This window comes from Hippopotamus amphibius, chromosome 9 (genome assembly GCF_030028045.1).
Source record: "Hippopotamus amphibius kiboko isolate mHipAmp2 chromosome 9, mHipAmp2.hap2, whole genome shotgun sequence".
NCBI classification, from domain to species: domain Eukaryota; kingdom Metazoa; phylum Chordata; class Mammalia; order Artiodactyla; family Hippopotamidae; genus Hippopotamus; species Hippopotamus amphibius.
Genome location: NC_080194.1, coordinates 39,280,920 through 39,297,428, shown reverse-complemented (window position 1 = coordinate 39,297,428; position 16,509 = coordinate 39,280,920). Strand labels below are relative to the sequence as shown.

Here is a 16,509-nt window from a genome sequence, read left to right as displayed (position 1 = left end):
TCAATAGAATTTTTTTAAAAATGGCCTTTTGAGAGGAGAAAATCTAATCTGCTAAGCGCTTGAGATGTTTTGTACACAGAAAAGAATTTTAAAATGGATTTTGCATATCTCAAAATGGCTAATATATGAACACAATGGATATTACATTCTTAATGAACTACCACGGGAAATTTCGAATCTGTTTTCATAGAGCCAGTTAGCGGACACGTACTCTCCTTGTTGAAATTCAGTAGCTCTCAACCAAAGATTCTTTTCTCCCTAAGGGGACACTTGGCAATGTCTGGTGGAATTTTTGGTTGTCACAACTGAGGTAGAGCATCTATCAAGACCAGTGATGCTGCCAAAATTCTTACATTGCGTAAGATATCACATCAGAACAAAGAATTATCTGGCACAAAATGTTAACACTACTGTTACTGCGAAACTCTGCCCTATATAACGTTTAAAAGAGTTATAAATTAGATGATTTAAATAAAGATTTCTGAAGCGAATCATTGGAAAGAGCTAAGTATCCCATCGCACAACCCACATCCAAGAGAAAGGGATACAGAGGTACAACCCACTTTCCTTGAATAAAAAGAGAGATTCCTCAAGGATTCTACTCAGGAAACATAGGTCCCCTAAGTTGTGGGGGAAAAGAGACACAGCAGAATGGTTCCTCATTATGCTTGGAAATTTAAACGGTGCGATAAAAATCACCTTGATGTTCTGAAAGTAGGATTGAATAGGGGACTATTGCTGTGTTGAGGTAGGGCATTTGTTACATACAGAAAGGCTGAGCATTTCCTGTGTGGCTCCATGTTAGAGAGAGCTGGCACGGTGCTGTTATAGATCTTGACCCAAAGAATGTATGGTTCCACAAAGGGATAAAGAAAGAACTAGCATATTCAATACATTTAAAGGGAGAAGAAAAGTAAACTTAGTTATTTTCTGATTATACTTTATTTGTTGGGCTAGGTCAATATGTCATATAATTCTGGGAATTCTTTGAAGATAATGAGCTCCCGTCTTATATGCCTGCCCAGCCTTCACCAGATGGTGTCTTGTATTGTGTGAGGAACTGGACTGGCAGATTGCTGAGTTCTTTTTCAGCTAAAAGAGTATGTGTTTTATTCTCAGCAGTCATGAAAGACCTCAAGAGACTAAACCCGTCCTAATCAGTTTTGAGACACAAAGTCAGCACCACTGCCCTCTCTCCTGGGGCTTAGAGTGAGATATATAAGAGGCAGGCATGAATGCACTTTAGCAGACAGAAAGAAGAGTGGGTTGTTCTGTGGGTGTCTCCCATCTGCCTGTTCTCTGGTGAGTTCTGAAACCCAGTAGGGGTGAACTAGCTGACTCTCCTGAAACCTGACCCAAGAAAGGGTTAAACTGGGAAAGGGGTAGGCAAGGTGAAGAGAGAGAGACTGACAGTGGAGCTTGTCAGATAGTAGCATCTTAGCTGAGTGAGCAGGGCAGATGGAAACGTCCCTGGACTTGGGGTTCTTGTCCTGGCACTGCCACTAACTGATTGTGTAACTCTGGGTAATTCACTGTACTTCTCTACATTGTCACTTTCTAGAGTCAATTTCCTTGGGATCAGTGTTTCTATGATTCACAAACATTGTTGCAATTTCAGGAAGGAAAGCAGGGCTGGGGGCACAAGGAAGGTTCAGAAATGCAGGAGCAAAGTGGTCACTACCAATCCCATGACTCAGACTAACAGCTGAGGCAGCACACAGGGTCTCACTTTGTTCTCATCTTATGAATTCTGCCAAACAATATGTAAAAGTCAGCAAGGAGATTAAGAGAGAAAAAGAAATCAGTTAGTCATAAACTTTAGATTAGCCATAAATAGATAAGCATTTCTAAACGTGGATAACTGGGACATAGATTTAAAACTGTGGTCCTTACATCAGCTACACTTCAATTAAAAAATAAAGAAAAAGTTATGGTCTTTAGACAAGCTGAATGTTAGTGTACCTATGTCAGATTTAGGAGAGAATTATTCACAGTTTTTCCAAAACCAGGAACAGCTTTGTGCCTTTGCACAAATAAACAGTTTCTTTGTTGCTTTTTTGCAGCACTTCTGCCAATGAAAAGATGATGTCCAGAGGCAGTCAATTTCCCTGACCCTCCTTGAACGAATACACATCACAATGCAAACTAGCTCTGGGCAATGCTCTCATTAATCAGTGACATGTCTGAACCAAACAACATTTTGAAGGAAAAATTTAAATACTTCCAACAGTTATTGATGACTCAAATTCCCTGTGTTCTTTTATAATAAGTCCCTGCGAATTTTCGTTAACCTTTCCATTCAATGATGCTTTTAAAGCACATTAAAATTGTAAATAACATAGTCTGAACATTTTCTTTGTAACTAATGGATGTATTTAAGCATTTGTCAGTATCTTCCTTTTTCCATAAAACAGAGGCAAATAGTAGCCCGGCCCATGGCTTGATGATCATAGAATATGAAGAAGGAAGTTTGCCTGTATTTTCCCAAAACAAGTGATTTCATGAATGTATCAGTTTAAACTGTATAGACACCATCTGCTGCATCTTCTTACTCCCTGGTTCCTCCTCCTCTATTAAGTGAAACTCTTAGAAATCTCTAAATCAGAACATCTGACTGAAAAGTGCTCTGGCTTCCTCCTGCCATGGGATTGTTCAACATCACCCACCCTGCCTCTTTCCTTCTGACGGGTATCCCTGGTCTGGAGAGCTCTCAGTTCTGGCTGGCAGGACCCCTCTGTGTGATGTATGCTGTGGCTCTTGGGGGCAACACAGTGATCCTGCAGGCTGTGCGAGTGGAGCCCAGCCTGCACCAGCCCATGTACTACTTCCTGTCCATGCTGTCCTTCAGCGATGTGGCCATGTCCATGGCCACACTGCCTACGGTGCTCAGAACCTTCTGCCTCAATGCCCGCAACATTGATTTTGATGCCTGCCTAATCCAGATGTTTCTCATCCATTCCTTCTCCATGATGGAGTCAGGCATTCTGCTGGCCATGAGCTTTGACCGCTATGTGGCCATTTGTGATCCCTTGCGCTATGCCACTGTGCTCACTAATGAAGTCATCGCTGGAATGGGTGTAGCGGTGACTGCCCGGAGCTTCATCACCCTCTTACCTCTTCCCTTCCTCATCCAGAGGCTGCCTATCTGCAGATCCAATGTGCTTTCCCACTCCTACTGCCTTCACCCAGACATGATGAAGCTCGCCTGTGCTGATATCACCATCAACAGCATCTATGGACTCTTTGTTCTCATATCTACCTTTGGCTTGGACCTGTTATTTATCGTCCTCTCCTACGTGCTCATTCTGCACTCAGTCATGGCCATTGCCTCCCGTGAGGAACGCCTCAAAGCTCTCAACACATGTGTGTCACATATCTTGGCTGTGCTTGCATTTTACGTGCCAATGACTGGGGTCTCCACGGTGCACCGCTTTGGGAAGCATGCCCCACGCTACATACATGTCCTTTTGTCCAATGTCTACTTGTTTGTACCTCCTGTGCTCAACCCTCTCATTTATAGCGCCAAGACAAAGGAGATCCGCCGGGCTATTGTCCACATGTTTCACCGCGTCAAAATGTGACTTCCGCATTTGGCTTTAAAATCTGATGTTTATTGTAGTCATAGACTGTCATCCATGGTATAATCATCATCATCATTGTCGATGTTATCGTCTGAAGCATGGTCATACTCATATCATCATAAAGAATAAGATAGATTTACTGGGGGAAAAGTAGAAGTTCCGGAATGGAGATTCAAAATTTATAGCATAGAACAAATATATAACAGCGCATTCAGCAAACATCAGTGGCATTCATAGAAAGATAGCTATTAGAGGCAACTGTGTGATTAGACGAAACTTCGTAGAGGAAGATTAATCTAAGTTAGGAGTAATTTTCTATAATAACAAATGTTACTAATATAATAATTATTGTAGTATCAGGTTCCTAAAAGTGCCAGGTTTGGTTCTAAATTATTTTGTGCATTAATTCATTTAACATTTATAACAATCTTATGATGTATAGAGAATTAATTAAATTGTTAAGAGTAACACACATACTGCTCCTCCGGACTCCTTGGTAGTCTGTCAGTGGAAGGTCTTCGTGGCCGTCTCCTCACCTCCTCCAGCCCCGCAGAACCCTATAGGTCTCAGTCATGCATGAGTGCATCTCCATCCAGGTTGGCCAGGCTGGTGTCCAGATCGGCAATGCCTGCTGGGAGCTCTACTGCCTGGAACACGGCATCCCGCCTGATGGCCAGATACCAAGTGACAAGACCATTGGGGGAGGAGATGGCTCCTTCAACACCTTCTTCAGTGAGACAGGGACTGGCAAGCATGTGTCCAGGGCAGTGTTTGTAGACCTGGAACCCATGGTCACTGATGAAGTTCGCACTGGCACCTACCACCAGCTCTTCCTCCCTAAGCAGCTAATCACAGGCAAGGAAGATGCTGCCAATAACTATGCCCGAGGTCACTACACCATTGGCAACGAGATCATTGACCTCGTCTCGGACCAAATTCGGAAACTGGCTGACTAGTGCACAGGTCTTCAAGGCTTCCTGGTTTTCCACAGCTTTGGTGGGGGAACTGGTTCTGGGTTCACCTCCCTGCTGATGAAACATCTCTCTGTCGATTATGGCAAGAAGTCCAAGCTGGAGTTCTCCATTTACCCAGCCCCTCAGGTTTCCACAGCTATAGTCGAGCCCTACAACTCCATCCTCACCACCCACACCACTCTGGAGCACTCTGATTGTGCCTTCATGGTAGACAATGAGGCCATCTATGACATCTGTCATAGAAACCTCGATATTGAGCACCCAACCTACACGAATCTTAGTCGCCTCATGAGCCAGATTGTGTCCTCCATCACTGCTTCCCTGAGGTTTACTGGAGCCCTGAATGTCGATTTGACAGAATTCCAGAGCAGCCTGGTGCCCCATCCCTGCATCCACTTCCCTCTGGCCACATATGCCCCTGTCATCTCTGCTGAGAAAGCCTACCATGAACAGTTTACTGTAGCAGAGATCATCAATGCTTGCTTTGAGCCAGCCAACCAGACGGTGAAATGCGACCCTCGCCACGGTAAATACATGGCTTGCTGCCTGTTGTACCGTAGTGACGTGGTTCCCAAAGATGTCAATGCTGCCATTGCCACCATCAAGACCAAGCGTACCATCCAGTTTGTGGACTGGTGCCCCACTGGCTTCAAAGTTGGCATTAATTACCAGCCTCCCACTGTAGTACCTGGAGGAGACCTGGAAGTTGCCCATTTTGGCCCTATCTTGTTAATAAAAGTATTTCTATTTTCAATGTCCAAAAAAAAAAAAAAGGAGTAACACACATAATACATGATGCAGATGAGATTTGATACTACTCTGTCTCCAGTGTTTGTATCCAACCATAGCAAATGCTGTCTCTCTGTATAATTGACATCACTATTAACATTACAGCTTTTTCTAGTAAGTCAGACAGAGAATGACAAACGTCATATGATATTGCTTATATGTGGAATCTAAAAAAAAGATACAAATGAACATCTTTTTATTTTTATTTTTATTTATTTTTTTATTTTTTTGGGGGTACACCAGGTTCAATCATCTGTTTTTATACACATATCCCCATATTCCCTCCCTTCCTTGACTCCCCCACCTCGAGTCCCCCCCACCCTCCCCGCCCCAGTCCTCAAAGGCATCTTCCATCCTCGAGTTGGGCTCCCGTTGTTATACAACAACTTCCCACTGACTATTTTACAGTTGGTAGTATATATATGTCTGTGCTACTCTCTTGCTTTGTCTCAGTTTCCCCTTCACCCCCCGCCCCCTCCCATACCTCGAGTTCTCCAGTCCACAAATGAACATCTTTATAAAGCAGAACTACACTCACAGGCATAGAAAACAGTTACCAAAGGGGAAAATGGAGGGAGGGATAATTTAGAAGTTTGGAATTAAAATATACACACTACTATACATAAAATAGATAAACAACAAGGACCTACTCTATAGCGCAGGGAACTATACTCAATATCTGGTAATAACCTATAGTGGAAAAGAATCTAGAAGAAATATGTGTATATATATACACATATATAATAGAATATGTACATATATATAATAGAATAATATATATAATATTATATATATATAATAGAATCACTTTACTGTACACCTGAAACTAACACAACATTGTACATCAACTACATTTCAATAAAGTTTTTTAAAATATATATATAACCAAAGAAATAAAAAATTAAAAATAAAAAATTATAAAAATGTGATTTCCTACAAAAAGTGCTGATAGAGTTGACTTTTGTTAGCGTGAGTCACTATAACTAAATACAGAACTAAATGTGAGGAAAACAACTAATAGAAGTTACATCTGAAAATTTTTAAAAAAGTTACATCTGCTATCCTTTCTTTCACTGCCATTGGCGTTCTCAAACATTCATGAGTCATTTTAACTTCACAAAATGGAATTTGACGCACTGTCAGAACTTATCATAAGATGTATGGACAAATATGATCCAGGAAAACTGAAAGAGACTGACATGCAGAAGAAATTTCAGACTCCTCTCTCCTCTTTTATCTGCCCACCACTCAATCTTCCCCCAAGGAAAATAATATATCTTAACCATAGACTTTTTTCATTTTACTGAGTGTATGATTTCTCTTTCTCTTCCCTTCTTGGGGTGTTAATTTTTTCCACATGATGACATAGAGATGTCAAAAATTGTATTCTTCTAGAATTTCTAGCTCCAAACAGGCTGGGGACAGACAGAATAGAGCATTTATGATTTATGCATTATAAAATAATTTTTGGATCTTCTCAAGTTGATTTTACGTGCAGACTCTTTCCTTGATAGCAGGGAGGTAGGATATAGTAGGAAATCTCTTGCCCTTTTCTTTAGTGCTCATACACAAATTTGGGCATATATCTAGCGTGAATTAAAGGAGATGCCCTATGGAGGCTCACCTACTCACCTGGGACTCTGGGCGAGAGACTTCGTAGTTGCAGATCATAGACTTACCTTGAGCTTTTCTCTCTGTTCAAAACTCTAGACTTGAAATTTATGTGCCAGAGAGAGGGAATTATTTCTGAATGGAGGAAATGTACATATTTAAAATCCAAGTTTCCAAAAATATCCATAAGTATAATAAGAGATTCATAATATATGTGCACTTTTCCACTAAATAAATTATTTTAGGAGCATGATTGAATAATATAACTTAGCATGAGTTAAAATGGAAAATACTTGGGGTATTGAGTGGTCCAGAGTCAGACAATGGTCCTCAGCCAATTAAAATAATGACCTTTCTGATTCACACAACTTGTTATTTCAACATCAAATAATAATAATAATAATAACAATAATAATAATAGTAACCCATAATGCCTTGAGAGTTTAGTTTTAAATGATTATATAGATGCAAAGACAAGGCTTGGAGAAGTTGCTACACATGAAAATGAGTTACACACTCACAGATTCTCACCCTACGGGACAAGAGAAAGCCATCCTTTGACCACAGGCCTAAAGTTTCAAAGTAGAAACCCAGAAGTATGCCAGGGCAAAGGACAAGGAGCAGGGAATGTGAGCCTTCTAAATAGCCTCAGGCTTCTCTCCGCTGTATTTTATCCTTTGTTCTCCATCATCAATTAGAAATGCTGCATGTTCCTGGGGGTAAGGGAAAAAGTATTTTTAGGTTTCATCTCCTCCTGTGAGACAGGTGCCATAAAAATAACTTACGACCACAACCTCAGCTTCTATCCTGAGCAAGTCTACAATAAGCCCCATCATTTGGCCTTATGTAGAAATTTGCTTTCACCTCTTTTTATTTAAAAAGCTTTCCTTTGAACTCAAGATTTTTTTTCCTGGTAAAGTGGTAAAATACGTGAATTCTGGTCTAGTAAAAAGGAGAAAATTAATTCTTCTAATTCTTTTATTTGGGGTCTGTGATGTCTGCCTCTAATTAAGAAAATTAAATACTGAACATGATTCAGCTAAGCTGGTGAGGGGCTATTTTGAGCTTTGTGGAAAAAATACTCTGAGTAATGAAAGTCATATTTTGTCTTGCTTTGTCATGTGTGTATATCTCTTCCTCCAGGGTCAGTGTTAGGTGGTTGATGAAGAGAGAAAGAGAGAGAAGAAACTAGAATGAGAGTTATAGTAGGATGGGATCTTGAGAGTTACAATAGGATAGGATGTTTGACCTCTGTGCCTCATAGAGTTTCATAGAAAACTTAACATGACTTGAATATCATACAGAACTGAAAAAAATCCATATTGCATGAGCTTGTATAGAATTACTTTCTGTGTGAGCCCAGGAAATAGGTGAACCTTCAGAAATGAGAGTGTGGTAAAAGGGGGAAATGGATGGGCCCCTAGGCGTGGCTCACCATCAGCCTCACTTTCTGGGTACCAGAGAGAGGTTTTGCCTGACCTTATCAAAGCCGTCTCCACATCTGATCTGCTCTGTTAGGACAAGACTGCTTTGCAGTGCAGTTACACTTCAGTTAGATGAAAAGTGCTCTCCCCCCAGAAGATGTTTTACAAAATAATAAATAAAAGAAAAGGTACAGAGAGTCTATTTTCCCAGTTAGGATTTTCTATAAGGGTGTTTCCTCATCAGAAGATTATCCAGTACTCCATTATCAACTGGATATATTTTCTAACTGTGCAGAGGCAGTGTGGGCACAAGACCCTTTATTGTTCTGTTTCATTTTCTGATAAGAAGGCATCTGTTTGGTGGTGGTTGTACATTTGAGCACAGGCACCCAGTTGCCCTCCAGACAGCTGAGTAGGCTATGTGCTCCTAAAACCTTTCAGGTTTCATAGAAACAGCAAATGGCTTATGGAGTCAGCAATTACTTTGTGAATTACCATATTCCTGACCTCAGACAGTTAATCAGGAGTCACTGCCAAGGATTTACCCTCTGCAGGGGAAGAGGAGGACTGCTAAGCAGGCAGTAACTCTACATGAATGTTGGAAACTAAGATTTGATTCCATGTATTTCTCATACTAGAATTAAGTATATGTGGTTTGTGTTCATATTTATAATATAAAATGTTTTCCTTTTTCTGTTCTATTACCCATGGAAAACTCGTTGATCAAATATATGTAATAAAATAAATAGAAGAGGTAAATTATTCATCAAATGATTATTTTTATTTAGTGTGTGTGTTTTGAACAAGAATAACTCTGAAGTCAACTGATACCAACTAAACATCTCATATTCCACTGAAATTTGCAAAAGCCTCCAACATCTTCAAGGGGAAAGTATAACTGCCAGCGAAAACTGTCTATAAACTTCTGGAGTCATGTATCAATCACTCAGTGCATTGATGTGTGGCAAACTCTATTAAAGTTTAGATGACAAACAAATCTCAACTAAAAGAAAAGCAAAAGAATTAAAACAAAACAGAGCTGTTTATTGGGCAATCTGGATCTTCCATTATCTTCTGTCAGTCATGTTGCTCAGGAGAACTCCTCTCTAAAGTGTTTCTCAACTTCCATTCCTCTTAGCAGAGATATTTAGTCATCCTCCTTTGCTCAACTCAAGGTCTAAAGAAATGTGGTGATTTTGAGGGGGAATGAATATAATTCTGGTGGCAAAGTAGTTTTCTTATAAGCTTTTCTTCTCCTTTGTTTTCTTATAGTAAACACAACTGCTCGTTCATTTGTTTATTCACCCAACAATATTTATTGAAACCTGCAATGTGTTAGACTTGAGAGCTCAGCAATTATGTAATTTAGTCATTAGGGTTTGTGAGAAAAACCTACCTGGAGAGAGATGGAAGGAGGATGTCAAATACTCTCCTGGGATGTGTTTACCAACTGTGTATTCCTTTTAAATACCCCCTGCGAAGCTCCACCACATTTGAATGGTGGTAGTGTGAGGGAGGAGTGTTACTGGTGGAAATGTGGTCAGTGTTCACATGAACCTTGCCAAGGCTACGTATATATACAAGGCAGATATCCCATATTATTAGCTGGGAGAGATAAGCTTCCTGGGTGACAGTCTGTGTGTTTACAATGAAAGATTCTAGGCAACAATGGATTAGAGTCAAGTTTAATTATTAGTCTCCATAGTCAAGCCCGATGTCCCTGACTGAGATAAATTCTTCGATAAATATTAAACAAAGTGCTAAGTGACTTTTTCTATATTTGACATGACATTGTGTGAAAACAAATCTGTTGTGGATTTTAACTCAAAAATCTGTCAGCAATTTAATAAATAAATCTTGACTAAATGTAGAAGAGACAAGTAAAATAAATCTGAAACTCAAAGAAATTCCTGTTCAACAGATATATTCAAAACTTTATATAATGAGTTATAGACAGTAAATTGTAAATATTGCTCATGTCAGTTACTCAGCAAGGTATGTAGCTTAAAGACTACATTCAACAGGAAATATCATTCAACATTTAGAAACCCAATAACAGCAAGAACCTTTTTACAAATAATGTAGAAAAATAAGTTTTTTATTTTTAGGGGAAAAGAGAGTTATGAGACACAACTCAGGTATAAACTGGACAATTAGGCACTATTTTTAAGCCCATCTTGATATATTTTCAATATAATTTCTTAAAGAGCACTCTTAACCTTTAGTACACACAAAAATATTACAAACAGGTTTATTATTTATAATTTACTTAGATACCAATACCTTATTTAAATACTTATTTTAACAGTTTGAACAAATACAATTTATCTCAGGAAAAAAAACAACTTTTACCCTCCACAAGTCTATTAATTAGGGAATTGGTCAATATTTATTAGGCAGCAGTAATACACATACATATTTACATACATGCGTATATATAACGGATTATTTTTCTCTATTAAGAATATAAGAGCTTATAATTTTCTGCCTCCTCAACATGTCTCCACAATCTATAGTCACTCTAAACAGGTGGTATGTGTGTGTGCACAGCTGTGCGTGCCCCAGAGGTCCCTAACCAAGCAAGAGCTGGAAAGTGAGTATTTTCAGACACTGAAAGAAATAACTATCACTATTTTGGACAGTGGTCCCTTACTTATTCAGAACTTAGCTCAGCACATTTGTATTCAATTGGTGACACTTCTTTCCATTCCCAGTTCCTCAATTCCTCTCTAGTCAGAATACCAACATGTCAACCTTAGATAATTATAGCAGAGATTTAACTGATTCCCCTACATTATTCAGCCCTTTTCCAATCCACTTCCCAAATTACAGAAATGTGAAATTCCATCATATTATATTTTTCTGTTATGATAAAGTCCAACCTTTTATATGGTTCAGAGGACCCTGTGTGATATGACAACCGTCTTTTTTCCAAACTTTATCTTGAGCCATTTTCCTTGGTTTTTTTTTTTCTGTTGCAACCAAAATGATCTTCTAGTTTCTTGAATATGCAAAGTTTGCTCCTTCCATGTGGCCTTCACAAGTGCCACTTCCCAAGTCTTGGAGACTTTTCCCCACTCTCCTTCCCTTCCTCTAGCTGGATCTCTACCCACCATCTCCTAGCTTAAACTGCCCTGTGGAAGGTTCCCCTAACCTCCTAGCCTAACAAATGCTTATATTACATTCTCCATTGATCTTTTCAAGCACCTTATAGAGTTGTGATTAAGTGTAATGGCATATTTGCTTGAGAATCTGCAAGAGGTTCAGTTAGACTGGAACAAATGTTATAAGGCTTGAAGTAAAGAGAAATTATTGGAAAGAGAAGCAGTGAAGGATCTTGTATATACTCAACAGTTGCAATCCTTGCAGAAGGAATGGTTTGATTATAGACAAATCCCAAATTGCATAATTGCAGTTCAGAGAATGGCCATTTGAGAGGAGAAAGTCTAATACACTAAGAGTTTGAGATGTTTTATACATCAAACAGAATTTTAAATGGATTCTGAATATCTCAAAATGGCTAATAGGTGATAGTATATTCTCAATGAACAACCACGGGGAAATTTTGATTTCATTTTTTTGAACCAGTTAGCTGACTTGTAAACTCCTCTGAATTCTGTAGCTCTCAACCAGGGGTGCTTTTGTCCCTCAGGGGACATTTGGCAGTCTGTTGGCATTTTTTGGTTGTGACAATTGGGGTGAAGTATCTACTATGTTAAGAGCAGCGATGATCAGTGCACAAGACATCACACACAGCAAAGAAACATACGGCACAAGACATTAACATTGCTGAGGCTGAGAAACTCTGCCCTATGTAAGGTTTAAAAGAGCTATGAATTAGAGGATTTAAATAAGCATTTCTGAAGACAATCATTAGAAAGAGCTAAGTATCCCATCCCACATCCCACACTCAAGAGGAAGGGATACAGGGGTATATCCCACTTTTCCTTGAATAAAAATAGAGTTTCCTCAAGGATTCTACTCAAGAAACATAGGTCCCCTGAGTTGTGGGGACAAAGAGACACAGCAGAAGACTGGTTCCTCATTATGCCTGAAAATGTAATGGTGTGACGAAAGTCACCTTGCTGTTCTGATAGCAGGACTGAATAGGAGACTATTGCTGTTTTGAGGTAGGGCATTTGTTACGCACACAAGGGCTAACCATTTCCTCGGGGGCTACATGTTAGAGAGAGCTGACATGGCATTACTGTAGATCCTGACCAGAAGAATGTATGGTTTCATAAAGGGAGTCTGGGTTGTGGATGAAGTCAAAAGCAACCATACAAGGTAAGATATATTAGTGAAATTTGAGGTAGGAGGTAGATGGGCCCCTGGGCTGAACAGCTGGTGTTTGTCAAGTGGAGTAAAACTGAAGCTTTGTTTTGCCCCAAACACTGCAAGGACAAAGCTGGTGGCAGAAGCTGAGCTCTGCTGGAGTAAAGAGATAAGATGACCACTTCTGAGATCAAGGAAACATCCTTGACTGCACAGACACAGAAAGACTCCTTGGGGGTCAAAAAGAATGGGGCACCATCCCATAACAGGTGATGCCAAGACCCCCACAGCCCTCTGCACTGGAATCCATCTTAGCAAAATGTTGCTCATGCATGTTGGGGAGGGTCCTAGGGCAGGTCAGGTGTGAAAAAGGAAACAAGATAATTGGCTAAAGGTAAACAAAGACCCAGAAGAACCCTCCCATATAAGTGATTTAAATCATCTCTTTACTGTGCTTCTCCTCATTAGGGAGGCTACCCGCACCCTTTCTCTCTGGGTGTGTATTTCTGCCTTGATTTTGTCTTAAATAAAGAAACTATCTGTATGCTCTCCCACATGTTTTGCTCTACCTCTGATAATAAACTTTGTACCCATTTTAGTAGTTTTCATCTCCTTGAGAAGTTCATTTTTCAAACAGGGCAAGAGCCAGAGAAACTTTGCTTCTAGACTCTAGCCCCTGGTAGACTAGCGGCTAGGATTCCTGATTATCATCCAGGCTACCTACGTCCAATTCCTGGGCAGGGACCTAAGATCTCTCTTTAAGACTACTTACTGCTGTCTCTCCGAGATCAAAAGCAAGTGGAGATGTAAAAGCTGGGGAGATTTCCTCAAATAATCAATGAAAACATCCAATGAAATAAAGAATCAGCTTTAAACATTTCACACATCTAGGAAGCATGATAGCAGCTAACTGGACCATAATGAATTATGAATCCTGCACTTCCCTCGCTGGTGCCTTCCTGGATGAGCAGCTAGAAACCATGGTTAGCAAGGGAAGGATGGGAGAAGAGAAAAAACAGACTACAACTCTGAACACTGGAAAATTTGACTATTACATGAGGCTGGGTTTTCCAATTACGCCTCAGAGGATTTTTTATTAGGTAAATGTGAGCAGACATCTTAGGGAACTTAGTTTTCATCCAGGGGTAAAAAATGAACTAGCCTTTTCAATATATTTAAAGGGAAAAGAAAAGTAAACACTATTTCTGATTATAGTTTCTTTGTTGAGCTTGGTCAATATGTCACACAATTCTGGGATTTCTTAGAGGGTAATGAGTTCCTCTCTTATATGCCTCCCAGACTTCACCAGATGGTGTCTTGCATTGGGTAGAGAATCAGTCTGGCAGATTGCTGAGTTCTTTTTCAGCTAAAAGAGTATGTGTTTTATTCTCAGCAGTCACGAAAGACCTCAAGAGACTAAACCCGTCCTAATCAGTTTTGAGACACAAAGTCAGCAACATTGCCCTCTCTCCTGGGGCTTAGAGTGAGGTATAAAAGAGGAAGGCATGAATGCACTTTAGCAGACAGAAAGAAGAGTGGGTTGTTCTGTGGGTGTCTCCCATCTGCCTGTTCTCTGGTGAGTTCTGAAAACCAGTAGGGGTGAACTAGCTGACTCTCCTGAAACCTGACCCAAGAAAGGGTTAAACTTGGAAAGGGGTAGGCAAGGTGAAGAGAGAGAGACTGACAGTGGAGCTTGTCAGATAGTAGCATCTTAATTGAGTGAGCAGAGCAGATGGAAACGTCCCTGGACTTGGGGTTCTTGTCCTGGCACTGCCACTAACTGATTGTGTAACTCTGGGTAATTCACTGTACTTCTCTACATTGTCACTTTCTAGAGTCAATTTCCTTGGGATCAGTGTTTCTATGATTCACAAACATTGTTGCAATTTCAGGAAGGAAAGCAGGGCTGGGGGCACAAGGAAGGTTCAGAAATGCAGGAGCAAAGTGGTCACTACCAATCCCATGACTCAGACTAACAGCTGAGGCAGCACACAGGGTCTCACTTTGTTCTCATCTTATGAATTCTGCCAAACAATATGTAAAAGTCAGCAAGGAGATTAAGAGAGAAAAAGAAATCAGTTAGTCATAAACTTTAGATTAGCCATAAATAGATAAGCATTTCTAAACGTGGATAACTGGGACATAGATTTAAAACTGTGGTCCTTACATCAGCTACACTTCAATTAAAAAATAAAGAAAAAGTTATGGTCTTTAGACAAGCTGAATGTTAGTGTACCTATGTCAGATTTAGGAGAGAATTATTCACAGTTTTTCCAAAACCAGGAACAGCTTTGTGCCTTTGCACAAATAAACAGTTTCTTTGTTGCTTTTTTGCAGCACTTCTGCCAATGAAAAGATGATGTCCAGAGGCAGTCAATTTCCCTGACCCTCCTTGAACGAATACACATCACAATGCAAACTAGCTCTGGGCAATGCTCTCATTAATCAGTGACATGTCTGAACCAAACAACATTTTGAAGGAAAAATTTAAATACTTCCAACAGTTATTGATGACTCAAATTCCCTGTGTTCTTTTATAATAAGTCCCTGCGAATTTTCGTTAACCTTTCCATTCAATGATGCTTTTAAAGCACATTAAAATTGTAAATAACATAGTCTGAACATTTTCTTTGTAACTAATGGATGTATTTAAGCATTTGTCAGTATCTTCCTTTTTCCATAAAACAGAGGCAAATAGTAGCCCGGCCCATGGCTTGATGATCATAGAATATGAAGAAGGAAGTTTGCCTGTATTTTCCCAAAACAAGTGATTTCATGAATGTATCAGTTTAAACTGTATAGACACCATCTGCTGCATCTTCTTACTCCCTGGTTCCTCCTCCTCTATTAAGTGAAACTCTTAGAAATCTCTAAATCAGAACATCTGACTGAAAAGTGCTCTGGCTTCCTCCTGCCATGGGATTGTTCAACATCACCCACCCTGCCTCTTTCCTTCTGACGGGTATCCCTGGTCTGGAGAGCTCTCAGTTCTGGCTGGCAGGACCCCTCTGTGTGATGTATGCTGTGGCTCTTGGGGGCAACACAGTGATCCTGCAGGCTGTGCGAGTGGAGCCCAGCCTGCACCAGCCCATGTACTACTTCCTGTCCATGCTGTCCTTCAGCGATGTGGCCATGTCCATGGCCACACTGCCTACGGTGCTCAGAACCTTCTGCCTCAATGCCCGCAACATTGATTTTGATGCCTGCCTAATCCAGATGTTTCTCATCCATTCCTTCTCCATGATGGAGTCAGGCATTCTGCTGGCCATGAGCTTTGACCGCTATGTGGCCATTTGTGATCCCTTGCGCTATGCCACTGTGCTCACTAATGAAGTCATCGCTGGAATGGGTGTAGCGGTGACTGCCCGGAGCTTCATCATCCTCTTTCCTCTTCCCTTCCTCATCCAGAGGCTGCCTATCTGCAGATCCAATGTGCTTTCCCACTCCTACTGCCTTCACCCAGACATGATGAAGCTCGCCTGTGCTGATATCACCATCAACAGCATCTATGGATTCTTTGTTCTCATATCCACCTTTGGCTTGGACCTGTTATTTATCGTCCTCTCCTATGTGCTCATTCTGCACTCAGTCATGGCCATTGCCTCCCGTGAGGAACGCCTCAAAGCTCTCAACACATGTGTGTCATATATCTTGGCTGTGCTTGCATTTTACGTGCCAATGATTGGGGTCTCCACGGTGCACCGCTTTGGGAAACACGCCCCACGCTATATACATGTCCTTTTGTCCAATGTCTACTTGTTTGTACCTCCTGTGCTCAACCCTCTCATTTACAGCGCCAAGACAAAGGAGATCCGCCGAGCCATTGTTCGCATGTTTCACCGTATCAAAATGTGA

The 16,509-nt window shown here is 40.5% G+C and overlaps 2 protein-coding genes and 1 pseudogene across 2 annotated transcripts; all 3 read left to right on the top strand.

Annotated features, from left to right (window-relative positions):
• The first annotated feature begins 2,642 nt into the window (after positions 1–2,642).
• Positions 2,643–3,581, top strand: LOC130861268 (olfactory receptor 51I2-like). Its single transcript, XM_057749960.1, has one exon. It carries the CDS (start codon positions 2,643–2,645, stop codon positions 3,579–3,581), a length of 939 nt encoding a protein of 312 aa, XP_057605943.1.
• A 572-nt stretch (positions 3,582–4,153) lies between these two features.
• Positions 4,154–5,335, top strand: LOC130860814 (tubulin alpha-1C chain-like; annotated as a pseudogene).
• A 10,235-nt stretch (positions 5,336–15,570) lies between these two features.
• LOC130861544 (olfactory receptor 51I2) lies at positions 15,571–16,509 on the top strand. Its single transcript, XM_057750534.1, has one exon. It carries the CDS (start codon positions 15,571–15,573, stop codon positions 16,507–16,509), a length of 939 nt encoding a protein of 312 aa, XP_057606517.1.

Coding starts and splice junctions, on each gene's coding strand:
- LOC130861268 (XM_057749960.1), top strand. CDS start 2,643: ATGGGATTGTTCAACATCACCCACCCTGCCTCTTTCCTTCTGACGGGT.
- LOC130861544 (XM_057750534.1), top strand. CDS start 15,571: ATGGGATTGTTCAACATCACCCACCCTGCCTCTTTCCTTCTGACGGGT.